The sequence below is a fragment of the Haemorhous mexicanus genome, chromosome 2 (assembly GCF_027477595.1).
Source record: "Haemorhous mexicanus isolate bHaeMex1 chromosome 2, bHaeMex1.pri, whole genome shotgun sequence".
NCBI classification, from domain to species: Eukaryota; Metazoa; Chordata; class Aves; order Passeriformes; family Fringillidae; genus Haemorhous; species Haemorhous mexicanus.
Window position 1 is genome coordinate 595252 of NC_082342.1, and position 15689 is coordinate 610940.

Consider the following 15689-nt stretch of genomic DNA (forward strand, 5'->3'; position numbering starts at 1 on the left):
GTTGGGTTTTTTGGTTGGTTTGTTGGGTTTTTTTTTGGTGTTTTTTGTTTTTGTTTGTTTGTTTGGCTTTTTTGTTTGTTTTGTTTTGTTTTGGTTTTTTTTTTTCTTTTTTGTTTTTTTTTTTTTGCATGGGGCTTTGTGGTTGAACACAGGCATTTTACATCAGCTTTGCCATGGAAGATTTTACATTGCTTTGCCCTTTCCTACGTATGGAGAAAAAGATTTCATGACCCTTTACAAAAGTCAGTGCAATGCTTAAATCACCTTAAAAACAAAGAAAAATCTAATTGGGAAGGTGTCTAAATGGCTCTACTTTTTCAAATTCCCTTCATCACCTTTACCACAGTTGAAGTTTATTTGAGCCCTCGGTGCATTTTGGGTGGTCGGGCTCTCCCAGGGAGTGTCCCACTGGAGGGGTTCAGAAGGGTGGGGAGTGTTCCCTGCATAATGCTGACTGATGGGCCTTGCAGAGCTCCAGCCACTGAACACTGCCTTTAAATCTGCCTTTTCCCAGCATCTTTGTGCCACGAGGGTACAGCCCCCTGGTGCTGGAGTGTTCTCCAGTGCTGCTCAGTTCCAGCCAGCTCTGTGGGATACAAAGCCCACAGCCTGGCACACACATCCAGCACCTTGGGGGGTGCTGGCCATGATTTTGTCCTTATTATTTAGGGAATTAAATAAGGAGGAGATGAATTAGTTCAGAAATTCCTCAGAGACTTTGCCATTGCCAAGTTTGGTTCTTGGCTCTGCCAGCAATGACCTTGGGTGCTGAACACCTCTGCAATGGGTCACTGTGCAATTTCCACCTGTGGAAATTCCTGGGAATGGGTTTCCCTCTGCTTTCACTTGTCCTTTCTGCCTGGAGGGGATGGGAAGTGTCAGCTGCTTGCTTGGCTCTGCATTCACTCCTGAGCAGGGCTCGGCTTAATGGGACCTGACTTGAGCTCAGCCTGGGCAGGCTTTCCCTGCCACCAGGACTGCAGGCTGAGCAGCTCAGTTTAAGGGCTGGAATAAATGATGAGTGCTTGAGAAGCTGATATGAGAGACGAGCACGTTTTCATTCTCTGTGAGCAACCTGGGGGTTTTTAATGCATAGCTCTCTTAATGAAAAGCTGTAAATTCATGCTCCTCTCAGAGGTGGAGCAGCCTGCAGGTTCAGAGTGCTGAATTTCTAAGAGGCTGTTATCAATCACAGTCCTTCTGGCTTAGCCAAACTAAGACAGAAAACCTGGGGAGGAATCTCTTTGCCATGAAATTCACAGAGTAGTTTTTCAGCTTGGTGGGAAGTCACACTCCTATCAACAATTATTGCCCCTGAGACTTTATCTAAGCATACAAATCCAGGACCATCCAGCTCTTTCAGGGCTTTCTTGGGCCATTGGTTGAGGTGCAAAATGAAATTTGGTTCTGTCTGTTTATATTGGTTGGGAAAATCTCCTCTGGCACTTGCCCTGTTCCTGCACCACAGCCCTGCAGATTTGGGTATTTCCTCAGCTGCTCTGCAGGGAAGGGCTCAGGTTTGGTACTGGAGTTAGAGATGGAAGGAGATGGGCAGGGTTGGAGTAAAAGGGAACAATTTTTGGCTTGTAGCCCCCACATTTTGGCTTGCAGCAGTTTGAGGGCCGTGAAGCTGGGATATGCCTGGCAATCACAATTAGGGCTGAAATTACTTCTTTGGAAAGCAGACACAGTTGTGTCCATAGATTGCAGACTGAGGTTCTGTTTGCCTTAGTTTATGGGATTAGATTTCTGACCCAAGCATCCTATTTCTTCCCTTCATCTGCAGTTGACCTGAGCAACAGCAACAAAAAATAGTTACAATTTCTTTATCACCTTAATATCCTAAGAAAAATCCCTATAGGATATCTCCATCTCTGTTTTATGTGTGGGGGAACTGAGGGACCTCTCAGGACTCCTTCCAGTTCAGTTTTCTGCCTTCCCTGTGTAGGACATTGGAATATGTCTAGAAAGAGCAGAAGAGGTCCTGTATGTGTGTGTATATACACATATATACATATATAAAAAATCATTGTGCTATTTCCAACAGCACTGGAAGGTCAGATTTGAAGGGGAAAGCCCCTTTACAACCTTTAACTCCCACGGTGCTGTTGGATTTCCTAAACAAAAAGCAAACCCCAGCAGTGCCTGAGTTGAATAAACATTGATCATCTATTAATATTAAGGCTGGTATGTTTTGTTGCTGCTTTGGCTCTGGATCAGCACCATCATTTATTAACATTTTGAAATAGCCCTGCAGAATGGGTGATGCTCAAACTTGTACCTGAAAAATCTCCCCAGATCTCCCCACAGAGAATTTGGGATGTGAGGAAAGCAGAAAAAACTCAGCCGAGATGGGTGCAGGAAGTTCAGCCCCTCATTTTGCCCACTTTCTATGCATTTGGCATAAATGTTTTAAGTCTGTGTTAGATCATCAAATAGCTCTTTTCAAAATGTCAGCAATTCACTGCCCAAATAGCCTGCCAAATAATATTTGATCAATTGCAAATGGGATGCAGATTCTCCTGGAAACTTTGGGAATTGTTCACCTCAGCTAAATGCAGGTGACACTTTAGGTCACCTCCTGCACTTGCCTTGGCTGGATTAGGCTGGACAAAACTCTGATTGGAATAACTGCAGAAATGTGCAGAGATGAAGCTGAAGGCCAAATAAATAACTAATGCAGGCCTCCTGTTGAATGCCTCTTCCCTAGCACTGGGTCTCATTAAAATCAATAGAAGGAGCACAGAACAAAAGGCCACGTGTTTACTGAGTTCAGCCTGTAGATAATGAAGTGGCAAACAGGTCATGCTGCTTAGGAATTTATTTTAAGCAATTTTATTTTGATAATGCCAGCTGTCACCAAGTGCTGCTCACAGGGGTGGTCTCCCAGTTAATTTTTCTTCCTACCTGAGCAAGGCTTGACCCTTGAAATACCAGCTTGGGGTGCACAGTGCAGCTCTGGGCAGGGCCTGGAGGTGTGGGCACTTTGCATGGTAAGAGCAGACACTGAACAAGGGAATTTAGCCATCCATAGCTGGGTAAGTTCACTGTCTTTAATTCTACAGCCAGATAAACTTTGCACATGGCTTTATGCCACTGGGCCTGCTGAAAGGATTGCAGCTCCTGAGCTCCAGGTGTGCACTGAAATGAGGAGATAACTTTGGGGTCTAGAGGATCCCCTTGCAGGGCTCAGTTTCTGGCTGGGATGGCATTTCTGTCTGGAGGAAGGGAGGTGATCATTTGGGAAAAGTGGGGACAGTGACAGCATGCTGAAAAAGATTTCCTCGAGCCTCAGAGCATCCCCTAGGGATGCTCAGAGTGATTTAATCAGCAGGGAAAGATTATTTAATCAATCATGAACCTGGGGTTGAATTTTTTAAAGAGAAGTAATTTTCTGCTCATTCTGAAAGGGGAGCAGGAAACAAGTGTGTCTGACAGAAAGCTGTCCTGGCTGGGGACTGCCTGTGGTGACATCCATGACAAGAGGAGCCTGTGTCAAACAGGTGTGGACTTGGTCCTTGTGCTTCTGCAGCAGCAGAGCCCTGAATTCTGTCATTCTTGCAGAGGGGCAGGTTTAGGGGTGTGTGTGGTGTCAGTGGGAGATGAGGGGCAGCCCCAGCCCCTCCGGGTGCGGGATCCCGGCCAGGGTTTGCGGGATGGAGCTGCTGGGCCATCCCTGTGCCCCGGAGCAGAGCCTGGGCTGTGCCTCTGAGCAGGGCATTCGTCTCCAGGCACTCCCTGCTGCACAGCAGAATGCTGGATTAGCAGTTGGGAGCCCTTGTGATTAGAGAGATTAACTGCTAAACACATCACTCCTTCGGGGGCCAAGCCTCCCTTTTCATTTGGAGCTGGTAGCCCGTTAGAAATGACTGCTCTGGCAATTAGGAGAGCACGAACCTGCTGACCTGCACAGGGGCTGGTGCTTTAGGAGAACCTTGGTAGCAGTATTTCTGCCTGTTTGCTTGTTAGGCAGCCCACTTTCCTTCCTCTGCACATTTAAGGTGTTGCCTTCTCAGAAGATGCTGCTTTATTGGAAGGAAAAAGACCAGGCAGCTCCAAGCCCCATCCAAGCTGGCCTTGGACATTTCCAGGGACCCCGTGCCAGGGCCTCCCCACCCTCACAGGGAGGAATTCCTTCCCAATATCCCATCCATCCCTGCCCTCTGGCAGTGGGAAGTTCATTCCCCCTTGTCCTACCATCCCAAAGAGGACATTGCCTTTCCTAATCTCTAACCAGGCTTCCCTGCTGCCGTGCAGGGAAGAAGGCAGGGAAATGGGACTTGTTGGGATACAGGGAGAAGGTCAACACAATCAGGGAAAAGAAGAGTTTCACTCCCAGCTTCTTGGAAAAAAGAACCCTGTCAGTTGTTTATTGATTTATTTAGAAAGCACATACAGCGATGCACGGGGAGGGGACAGAGATGCAGACCAGGTGAGCAGAGAAATCCAGCCCAGAGGAAGAGCCAGACACCTCCCGCAGGATCAGTAGTACGTCAGTCTAGGCGAGCACTTCAGCTGCTGTACCTCTAGATTAAGAAAAGGAACCCGGGGAGCCTCCGAGGAGCGGGAGCTGGCGGCCCCTCGGGCAGGCTGGCTCTGTCCTGCCGCCCTGCCCGCTCACGCCATGGTCTCCTTCCTCAGCGTGCGCCGCTGCTGGCACGTCAGGATGCTCGGGAAGGACGACTTCCCCTTCGTCCTCGACCTCTTCTTCAGCTTCTTCTGGTGCTTGAGGGAAATGCCCAGCTCCTCCATGATGGCGTTGAAAGAAAGACACTGTGGGGAGAGGGGATGGCGTTAAAGGCTCCCCTCAGGGAGAGCCCGGCCGGAGCTGGGCCTGGGCCCTCGCAGAGCCCTCAGGTGAGGGCAGAGCCCAACCTGGGCCCTCGCGGAGCCCTCAGGTGAGGGCAGAGCTCAGCCCAGGCCCTCACGGAGCCCTCAGGTGAGGGCAGAGCCCAACCTAGGCCCTCACGGAGCCCTCAGGTGAGGGCAGAGCCCAACCTGGGCCCTCACGGAGCCCTCAGGTGAGGGCAGAGCTCAGCCCAGGCCCTCGCAGAGCCCTCAGGTGAGGGCAGAGCTCAGCCCAGGCCCTCGCAGAGCCCTCAGGTGAGGGCAGAGCTCGGCCCAGGCCCTCACGGAGCCCTCGGGTGAGGGCAGAGCTCAGCCCAGGCCCTCACGGAGCCCTCAGGTGAGGGCAGAGCCCAACCTGGGCCCTCACGGAGCCCTCGGGTGAGGGCAGAGCTCGGCCCAGGCCCTCACGGAGCCCTCAGGTGAGGGCAGAGCCCAACCTGGGCCCTCACGGAGCCCTCAGGTGAGGGCAGAGCTCAGCCCAGGCCCTCGCAGAGCCCTCAGGTGAGGGCAGAGCTCAGCCCAGGCCCCTCACGGAGCCCTCAGGTGAGGGCAGAGCCCAACCTGGGCCCTCGCAGAGCCCTCAGGTGAGGGCAGAGCCCAACCTGGGCCCTCGCGGAGCCCTCAGGTGAGGGCAGAGCCCAACCTGGGCCCTCGCGGAGCCCTCAGGTGAGGGCAGAGCCCAACCTGGGCCCTCGCGGAGCCCTCAGGTGAGGGCAGAGCTCGGCCCAGGCCCTCGCAGAGCCCTCAGGTGAGGGCAGAGCTCGGCCCAGGCCCTCACGGAGCCCTCAGGTGAGGGCAGAGCTCGGCCCAGGCCCTCACGGAGCCCTCAGGTGAGGGCAGAGCCCAACCTGGGCCCTAACGGAGCCCTCAGGTGAGGGCAGAGCTCAACCTGGGCCCTCACAGAGCCCTCAGGTGAGGGCAGAGCTCAGCCCAGGCCCCTCACAGAGCCCTCAGGTGAGGGCAGAGCTCGGCCCAGGCCCTCACGGAGCCCTCAGGTGAGGGCAGAGCTCGGCCTCTGAAGATCCAGCTGGGAAAAATCCCTGGACACAACAGGTGAGTGCAGGGGTTTTTCCCTAACTCATCTTCCAGTGACTTTCATGTGACTTTGGCTCAACTAAAGATGCTGATGAATGTTTCTGAAATTCCCCACAGGCGCGTTCGCCATGTTTTGGTGGCCTCGCGTCACAAAACTTACCCTTTCTCAGTTGACCCTGGCCTTTCAAAAGAAAAGATCTTGTTTTAAACACCATATACTTTAGTCACAAAAGAACCATGAGCATGCTGGAGGAAACAAAGAAGAGTTTTTTTAAGATTTCTTTGTGGTTTAGTTATTTTTCCCTCATGAAATGAACAGACATTTCTCAAAAATAGCGCAGGCCTCAATCTTCTTCTTTTCTTTGGAAGGAATCTTTTCAAATATCGTGTGGTGAAGAAAGGAGATAATTACCACAAGAATAAGGGAGCTGAATGGCTTGGAAAGAAAGAAGAGGTCTTCATTCTTCCCACCATCACAACATTAACAAAGACATCTGGGGTAAGTGGAAACATATTTTAAAATTCACAGCTGGAATAATTACGTATAACAGAAAGAAACACAAGTAGCCTTTAAGTGGAAGTATCTGGCTTTGCAAAAAAACCCCACAATAATTGTTCTGTGCAAATATACATGAATGGATTATTTATAGATAAAATCGAGTGATGGCAGCAGGGGGAAACAAAGCTTTAAGCCCCTTACCTTATAAATAAATAAAGTGTGTGAGTGGCTCCGCAGCGAGCTCCTGAGCTCAGCAGGTGTGAATTTAGGGTCCTGTGTGTGCCACCTCGCCCTGTGGGCTGGGCTGCACACAGCTGAGATCCCAGACCGTGCCAGATTCACAGCCCAACATTCTCCTTCTCTGAGGCGCTTCATGTTTGTTCATCCACCGTTCCGAGGTCAATTAAACTCCTGTTAATTGGTGGGCAGCCGAGGTGGGCAGGCCTCTGCTGCTGCAATTGTCATTTCAATACCCTCCCTCTGTGGATATCAGCCCGGCATCCCGGCGCTCCTTCCCCCTGGAGCAGCAGGAGGAGCAGGGATGCTCCCGACCCTTTCCGTATGCTCCAAGCCTTTCCGGAGAGCAGCACCGCTCATCCCCAAACCTAGGAACCCAAAGGCTCCGAGGGGATTAGTGCTCTCTGTGGTCTCAGCTTTGACTGGTTTTAAAGTCTGGATTACAAAGGGAATCCAGAGCTCCGTGGTAACTAGCGTCCTGTTAACCCTTTGTAGGATCGATCAGTCTTATTTTCCTTCCCTGTGTTTCTCACTAGCCTCCTAATGCGTCCTATTTAATCCCAGCCATTAGCCTCTGCAGAGTGCAGACAGGGATGATTTCTGCAGGTGAAAGAGTGCATTTCACTGCCTTGTTAATAGGCTGGTACTTTAATTTTCCAACGGGATTCCTGGTACTCAGACTGTGCAATAACCACAACGCCTTTCACATTCATCTCCACTAAACACCCCCATGAAGTCCATTTTGCATCTGCAGATGGATACACAGAACATATTGCTGGGAGGTTTCTAATATCTGATCTGTGGAGTGCCCAGTGGCTCCACTTCCAACTGCTTTGAATTTTAAAATAATAATTATCAGGAAGACTCCAAGTTATTCCTAGGAAAAGTGGTGCACGGCCTCAGCCAGAAGGGTGTGGGGTTTATAGGAAAGCCATGGACAAGGAACACACCCTAAGGCCTCTGAGCCCAAGTCCTCTGAGCAGCACCTGCAAAGCAGCCTTCAAAAAGGGAATGTTGACATTAAAATTCGATTAAAAAGGGAAATATACTGTTCTTTTGTCTCATATTCAGGTGGCCAGACTTAAAGGGTTGCTTTGAAACCCCTTTTTTTTCCATGCTGGTCAGTCCACTGCTGAGGTCTGCCCAGAGCAAGAGCAGAGTGGGCACAGATCAATCCCTTTTACAACTCCATGATGAATTTACCATTTTGCTTTCAGCCAGCTTAACTTTCTCATTCTGGCAGTGTCAAAATGCTGCCGGCCATGGCATGTAAAAGGAAATGTCATCCTTTAAAAACAGACTAGGTTTTGCTCTCTGTGTGATGTGGGACTCTTTCTCTGTGCCCTTTGGTCATTTCAGCAGCTGCTAAAGCTTAGTCATGCAGCTCCCAAATCCCTCCTTGCACTCCCATGCAGAGGTCTATGCTAAGCTTTAGGAGAATTACAGACTCAGAATGAAAAAGCAGATAAATAAATAAATAAATAAATAACAAAAAGTAGAAACAATGAAAAAAAAACGAGTTGTAGTCAGGATTTATCAATCTGCTGCTGGGCTACCACTGAGGACAAGGCATTTTATTAATACCTTGCAAAACCAACCCAAATAACAATAAAGAAGCCACCCAAACACCAGTGTGTGGTGGAAGTGCTGATAACTGTGAAAATCAAAGGACGTGGGGCAGATTTCATTCTGGTAGAACTCCTGAGCAGCTCAGGGACAGAGGAGGAAGTGCAGAAGTCAGGATTTTTCTCCTGCACCCATAGCTGGGACACTGACCTATGCCTTGTGCTGAAAGAAAATGGATTTATTTTTGCACAGAAGGAAAAATATCGGAAATAGTTTCTTTTAGTGAGCAAACTGCTGCTGGGGCACATTGAGGATCTGTGTGAGTATTCTGTCACACAGATGGCATGAGGAGAGGCATATTCTGGTGGCATGAGGAGATCCCCAAATTAACTCCTTTAACCTGCCAGAGTCTATTGAGCAGTGACTGTCAAAACAGTGTGACAGTAACCCAGGGATTAATTTAACTCTTCCCCGCTTACAGGAACTGTTCCTTTGTGCTCTGTTCCCAAGAAAAATCAGAAAAGCTGCTTGCTGGTCTCCCGGATCACCTGAGCAGTGATGGTTTTTGATAGCTGTTTTTGTAGCTAGGGATGAGGCTCTGTCGGGGATAGCAGGAGCTGCTTTGGCATTCCCCCAGGGAACTGCTGCCAGCCTGTGGGGCTGTCTGTGGGACAGCTGAACCCGGGCAACGAGGCTGTCACTGCCAGCGGGGCTGTGGGACTGACAGCTGGGACAATGTTTACCCAGCAAGTGACAGAAACGCTCTGGATGCAGCACTAATCTAAGGAACAATTACAAAACCGGTCCAAGCTGCAGCCCAGAGGATTTCTTGCGTGGAGCAATGATGGAGATAAACACATTAGGCATCTTCCTTCTCCTCTGAGAGTTGAGAGGAGCTGAATCTAATTAGTTTTAAGTCTCTTCTACTGGGGAGCTGCAAAAGAAAAGTGTTTTCTTAAATCAGGTATTCAGAGGACCCAATTCAGGTCTTTGCTGGCAAGAAGGAGCATTTTATGGAGAGCCAAAGCTTTCAAGGCCCCATTCAAACAAGTTAAGAGACCATTCTGAGCAAGACAATTTCTTGCAGCATCTGGAGTGCAGCACAAACTCCCACCCTGGATGGGCAAGGGAGAATTGGAGGAGCCGGGCTGCAAGCAGCAGAGCTTTGTCACAAAGCACTCCAGCCTGCTGCCAGCAGCACAAACACTGGCACAGGGCTGAGAGGAGCTCACAGGGCACTGCTTGCTCTGCCTGTCCTCAGCAGCCAGGTACACAGACACCATTCAAGGGGGAACACTTTGGGTGTGAAGGAATCCTCTCCAGCAAGGCCCCTGACTGCACAGGGGGCAGAAATGGCCCCAGGAAAACAGAGCAGTAACTCGTCTGATGAGCAGGAGCTCCACTGGGCAGGGAAGCATAGAATAGGGCTGAGGGGAGGGAGATGAGCTGGGGACAGTGAAGGGGATCTGGGATACACTGGAATACAGGTAAAAGGGTGTGGGAACACTGGGGTTTGCCACAGTTGATGACATCCCTCGAGCTGGCATTTCTGTGCACTTTGTGCATCTCAAATTGTTGACATATGTTTTTGGGTGGCAAAACCACATCCAGTCCATTGTCCCCTGCCCTGTCAGCCCCTGACTGGCTGAGGGCTGGAGGAAATCCAAGAGTTGTCCTCCCAGGGTGTAAAACACATCCAGTGCCAGCCTCCTACACAAAACATGCCGCCAGGGTGCAATATGCAAAGCAATGCCAGGGCTTTGCTGTCTGGGATAAACTGATGCCCGACCTTCCCACAAAGGAGTTTCTCTGTTACAAATGAACCTCATGAATTGCTCAAACAAGACAATGGAGTTGCTCTATTAATGGTCTCTGTGGGTGTTGCCTGAGGGTGCTGCTGTTGAATATGTCCTTAATGGTTACATGGCATAAAATTTAATTGATGGGTCTGATTTTGTGCTATGATAGTTACTAGCAGGCTTTGAGTAATGCATTTGAAATGGAGGAATTAAAATTCATTAAATATTGACACAGGGAATAAGACACAGCTCAGCATCTCTGGCAGCTCGTAACAGGGGTTCAGGAAGCTAATGGAGCCCTGCAGGGTGTTTGGGAGGTTCCTGAATTCAGAGCTGCCTGGCCCACTTGCAGCAGACACCAAGCTGGATGTTCCTCCCTGCTTTCAGTAACGAGGCTGCCACTGCTCAGCTCGGCTTGGGGAGGAGATGAAACGGAGGCAAATCATTTTTCTTACCTGAAGCAGGTGAATTACCCCAGGAAATGACAAGGTGACAATTGCACATGAGAGGCTGTGATAATTCTGAAAGGCTACCACGCTCCGCTGAGCTCCCTGCTGGGGGTGGAATTATTTCCTGCGACACCATTTAAACTGCCCGATTTCGGGGCTTTGGCAATTTACTCTCGATCAGCTCACCCCCTGCGTTAACCCTTGGCAGGGCTGAGCCCTGCCTGGCCGTGACGCTCTCCCGGACACACCTTGCTCCTCTCCTGACTACACCGTGTGGATCGAGGGCTGTGCTCGGATCCCTCGCTCCTCCCGGATTAACTTGCCACAGTCTAACTCCGTGGATAAGGTGGTGCCAGAGGTGGAGTTGGACGGGTGGGGTTGCTTACACTGCAGTCCGTAAAAGAAACAAAAGGCCTTGCATGCAAGAGAAGAGAAATGGAGAAAGTAAATAAATGAACAAAGCAAAACTGAAAACAAGCATGAGAATGATTCAAAAGCCATTTAAATCAAAAGAGACTCAACTTATGGGAACAGAAAAGTCACAGATTGTGTTCAACAATGCTTTGGATTAGCTTAGTGATAACACACCCTGCACAGCATTTCCCATCTAAGCTGCTTATCTCACCAGGGAAAAGAGAAAACAGTCCCAGAGAACCAGAGAAAAACACTGGAATCGCTGGTGTTGTGCTCTCTGTGAAATTGCTTCTGGAAAAGAGGCAGGCTGTGCCACGTTAACTCACTTGATGATTCTAATTATTAAGCAACACCTTGCTGAGCAGCAGCAGTGCAGGTGCAGAAATGGGGGGTGTGCACACGTGTGTGCAACCCCGAATTCTGTTACTCTCCCCACTTATTGCTCAGTAAATTATCTCCCCTGGCCTAAAGCTTTCGGTCTGCTTTAGTCCTGGCTTCAGGGAGGCAGTGCCTTGCACAGACTCATGCAAAGTTTCCAGGATATTCTGCACCATGTTAGCACTTAAACTAAACATTTTAATTATACTAAATATTTTAATTAGCTGCAACTGTTCTCCAAAACGTATTTGAATAGATGATCTCTCGAGACAGGAACAAAACAAAGATACCAATACATTTTTTATGTATTTTGTGCTAAACCGGGCTAAAGTACTAATTAGAAAGCTGCAATATGTGCAAATACATTAATCCTTAATCTCTGCCTTATCCCAAACCAGGGACCCTTTGATTGGCATGTCCTGGGGTTGCTCCATGAGCTGCATCTGTTTTTTGCGGACAGTGGCACTGCTTTTGATACAAACTGCACCTCCCAGATCAAGTTCAAATGTTCCTTTCTCCTCCCACTCATCCCTGCTGCCCTCAGGGAGGGTCTTTGCCTCAACAGCCACTCCTGGCATTTATGTCACCACCCTTGTAGGATAACACCTTGGATGGGGAGGGGGAAATTCCCCATGGAAAAGCTCTAACCTTTCCCACCTCAAAGTGCAAAGGGAATTTAACCCACTTAGAGGTGTGTGCCTCACATCTGGGAGCCTAGAGTGGGAAAATGGGAACCTTTGGGGATTCAGGGTCACCCCCTGGTCCTGCAGGTGGGGTCCCCTTGTCCCTCAGGAAAGTCGTGCTGGGGAGAAGAGGAGCCAAACAGGGCCACAGCAAGGTCCAGGACAGAGCCAGGGGCAGGAGGGGCTGGCTGGCAGCTTGGGAACATTCTGCCAGTTCTTGCTCAGCCCTGCCTCTTTCACAGAGCTGGTGGCTCTCTAAAGGGGTGTTTCCACTCGGCTTTAAGGATTAATCCCTTCTCACAAAATGCTCTAATGCTCAAGGTGTGATTTACACACAGCATTTCCTTCGTTTTACTCTGCCCTTTTAAATTGCTCATTGCACTTCAGCAGAGCTATTACCAGAACTTCTTTGGCTCCACAATCTTACTGTACAGTGGCATCCATCACCTCCCAGTAGATCTCCCTGCTTTGAAGTGCATCCTTCAGCACAACTGATAAACCCCTGGCTCTGAAAAAAGATGCTTTCTAGAGCAAGAGGAAAATGACTCTTGGGATTTGGATGTGCTTTCCTGTGTGACTCAAGCAGCTTGTGATAATGCCATAGAAAAGACCCAACAGCCCAGTTGTGTTTTATTCCTTTCCGATGTAATTTATGCTGGAAGTCCTGAAGTTCAAGCAGAAACTGTTTGAGAAATTAATTGCCCTTGTTCTGCACTGCCCTGCTAAGCAGCACTAATTGGACCGTGGGTGAGGCACTTCCCTGTCGTTATTAATAAATTATTTGTCATTAGAGCCGGGCGTGCCTGGTGAGAGCCCAGCAGCAGGAAATGTACACTCCATCACGGAGGCTGCGCTGCAGAGCCCCGCCGTGCCCGGGCTCAGCCCGCAGGAGCAGGGCGGGGCGCTCACCTGCTCGATGTCGCTGTTCTTGCGCGACTTGTAGATGAACTCGCCGATGGCCACGAACACGGAGAGCACCAGCCCCGCCGCCAGCACGATGAAGATGCCCCCGATGTTCTCCACGCCGAGGGCGCTGGCTTCCTTGCTGTCCTCCTCGGGGCAGCCGTTGCCTCGCCACCACTTCTCCTTCATCATGTGCAGCTTGCCTTCCTCCTGCAGCTGCAGGATGGCGATGGTGATCTTGTCCCTGTACGGGGACCCTGCAAGGGGACAGCGAGGCGTGGCAGCGCTGCAGGGAGCAGCTGCTACCATCTGAGGGAGAAGCCTGCCTTGTCACAGGGGGGATTATTACAGCTGGAAAGGCTGGAGGTGGGAAGGGAAATCTCTGTGGGTGTCTTCCCTGGGGACTGGGAAGCAGTAGGCTCCAGTGCTGCAGTTATTTGAGAATTCATGATAATTTTAGGGTCTCCTAGTGCAGTGTATTTAAGCCTTGGCAGTGGGTTTTCTTGCTGAGGCATTCCTCCACATCATATTGAATATTGCTGTGAGCACTCGTTGAGAATTTCCGCTTTGCATCCCTTCTATTGACTTCAGCATCTGTTGGTTTTTCCTGCTGCCTGTAAATGAGGGCTGCCTCAGAGGAGTCCACAGTCACTCAGACACTTTCTCTTCTCATTTACACTCACAGCTCCACCTCAGCTACCTACAGCTTGTAAGAACACTGTGTGGACAAGTCCTTTTTATTGTGATTTTCAACAATAGCAGCCCTGCAAGCTGAAAATAGCAACAATTTCATGCCTTTGGTTTGCAGGCCACCATTTGCTAAATGATGTGTGTGCAGGTTCTGCAGCTTTATGGGCCTGGGCAGTGTCTGGTGAGGAGTGGGGTCACACTGAGTGGCTCAGTCTGCTTAGATATGCTCTCACACTCTCTGCTCAGCCTCTCCATCTTCCAAAATCCTGCAGCCTGTGTTTGTAAGAGAGACTTTGTGGGACCAGGATTTTGTGATTGCAAGGAGGAGGGCCTTGCAAGAATGGTTCTGTGGTTCTGTGAGATGCTGTTTGGCTCCAAAGGCACATATGTGCTCCCAAATCCTGCCCTGCTGGACTCCCTACAGCTGGAAGCATTCAGAGTCTGGGATGAAATGCAGAGCTGAAAGCCCTGCAGCTAGTTCTTTCCCCTTTCCCCTCCTTTAGCAGCACATTAATAAGACATGGGGGGACAGGACACAGGGGAATGGCTTCCCACTGCCAGAGGGCAGGATTAGGTGGGATATTGGAAAGAAGTTTTTCCCCATGAGGGTGGGGAGGCCCTGGCACAGGTGCCCAGAGAAGCTCTGGCTGTCCCTGGATCCCTGGAAGTGTCCAAAGCTAGGTTGGACAGGGCTTAAAGCAATCTGGGACAATGGAAGGTGTCCCTGCCCATGGCAGGAGTGGCACTGGATGGGCCATTCTGTGATTCTCAGATTTTCTTCAACCACTGTTTCACCAAAGTCACATTTTGCTGCACATTAAAGGTGTTGCAAACTCAACTCCATGAAGGCAAACCAAGCTTTAAGGCAGATTGTGTGCCAGAATTGAAGGGATCACGTGGCACTTCAGACAAATCTCACTGAGGCACCACTCCTTATGCACTGAAATAGCCTTGGAAATTCGGCCCCACAGTTTCAGTTTTGCTCCTTATTTTGCACTGCAGGACGCTGTTAAAAACCCTTGTGCCATGGATGCATGTCCCCCTCACTGCTCTCCATTCCCCTCATCCCCCAGCCCTGTCTGAGGAGAGCAGCACGAGGAACATTGCAGCTCCATTTGTTGTGCCACCACTCAGCTGCTGCTGGGCCAGAGCACTGCCAGCACTGGGCCCTGCTGTGACCACAGCTGCCAGGAGACATGTGTCACACTATCCCAAATCCATCTGGGAAGCCAGAGACCAGCACTGCTGGTGGCAGCCAGCCCTGAGAGGAAAACGTGCCCGCTGTAAGAATGGATAATTTGTGTGCTAGCTGTTAAAGACCCAAAAATAACAGCACAGAAAACAGGCCAGAAACACCTCCCAAAACTGGCTTCACACAGAGGAGTGAATTATTACCCCTGAAAACAGCAGTGCCTCGCAGAAGAGAGAGCAGAATTGTTTGTGCCTTGTCCCCTGCCATGTGTAAGGCTGCAGGACTCATCCATTTCCCCTGTCTGGAAGGACACAGCTAGGAGGTAAAGTGGAGCAGCCAGAGTCTCAGCACAGGATTTGTGGGGCTGTTCATTCTTTCTTGTGGTGTTTATGTTGCCATCAGGATTACCACAATTCATCTGGAGGGTAGCAGACACCTCCAGATTTCTGCACAGGCTTTTAGAGTTTGTCAAGAGTGCCTGGAGAGCTGCACTGGTGGTGGTTTATTGGTGAGCTCTACCACCACCCACAAATCCATCTCCACACCTCTTTAAATATTCAGCACATTACTTATGGCCTCTGAGCTATTAACAAACCTCTTAGGCCAAGAAGTGCATTTATCTACTTTCTTAGCAGCCTCCCAAGGAGCTGGGAAGAGCTTTGGTGTTAGAATTACCTGCATCAGCCTGGCACTGATCCTGGAGTTAAACCTGTCCTGACACACCACAGAATCCCAGAATCATTGAGGGTGGAAGAGAACTGAGAGCACTGAGTCCAGCCTGTGCCCCATGCCCACCTTGTCCTCAGCGCAGAGCACTGAGTGCCACACCCAGGCCTTTCTGACACCTCCGGGGTGGGCACTCCAAACCTCTCTGGGCAGCCCCTGCCAAGGCCTGAGCACCCTTTCCATGGAGAAATTCCTCCTGATGCCTATAACTGCTGTATTTTACTTGTATTACTGAAGATGTTCTGATAAAATAATATATTTCCTGGATTC

General features: G+C 50.0%; 1 protein-coding gene across 2 annotated transcripts in view; it reads right to left on the reverse strand.

Moving 5' to 3' along the window:
• Positions 1–4340: 4340 nt before the first annotated feature.
• Positions 4341–15689, reverse strand: part of GRIK1 (glutamate ionotropic receptor kainate type subunit 1) — a 104957-nt gene continuing 93608 nt past the window's right edge. Inside the window, exons 15-17 of one of the 2 annotated variants that reach the window (XM_059870970.1) lie at positions 12818–13068; positions 10682–10847; positions 4636–4773 (exon numbers count right to left, since the gene is read on the reverse strand). In XM_059870970.1, the coding sequence (XP_059726953.1) occupies positions 10698–10847; positions 12818–13068 (401 nt within the window). In that variant the 3' untranslated portion in view covers positions 4636–4773; positions 10682–10697. Of the gene's footprint in view, positions 4774–10681; positions 10848–12817; positions 13069–15689 lie in introns of both variants that reach the window. The other variant, XM_059870960.1, reaches the window with a different exon arrangement.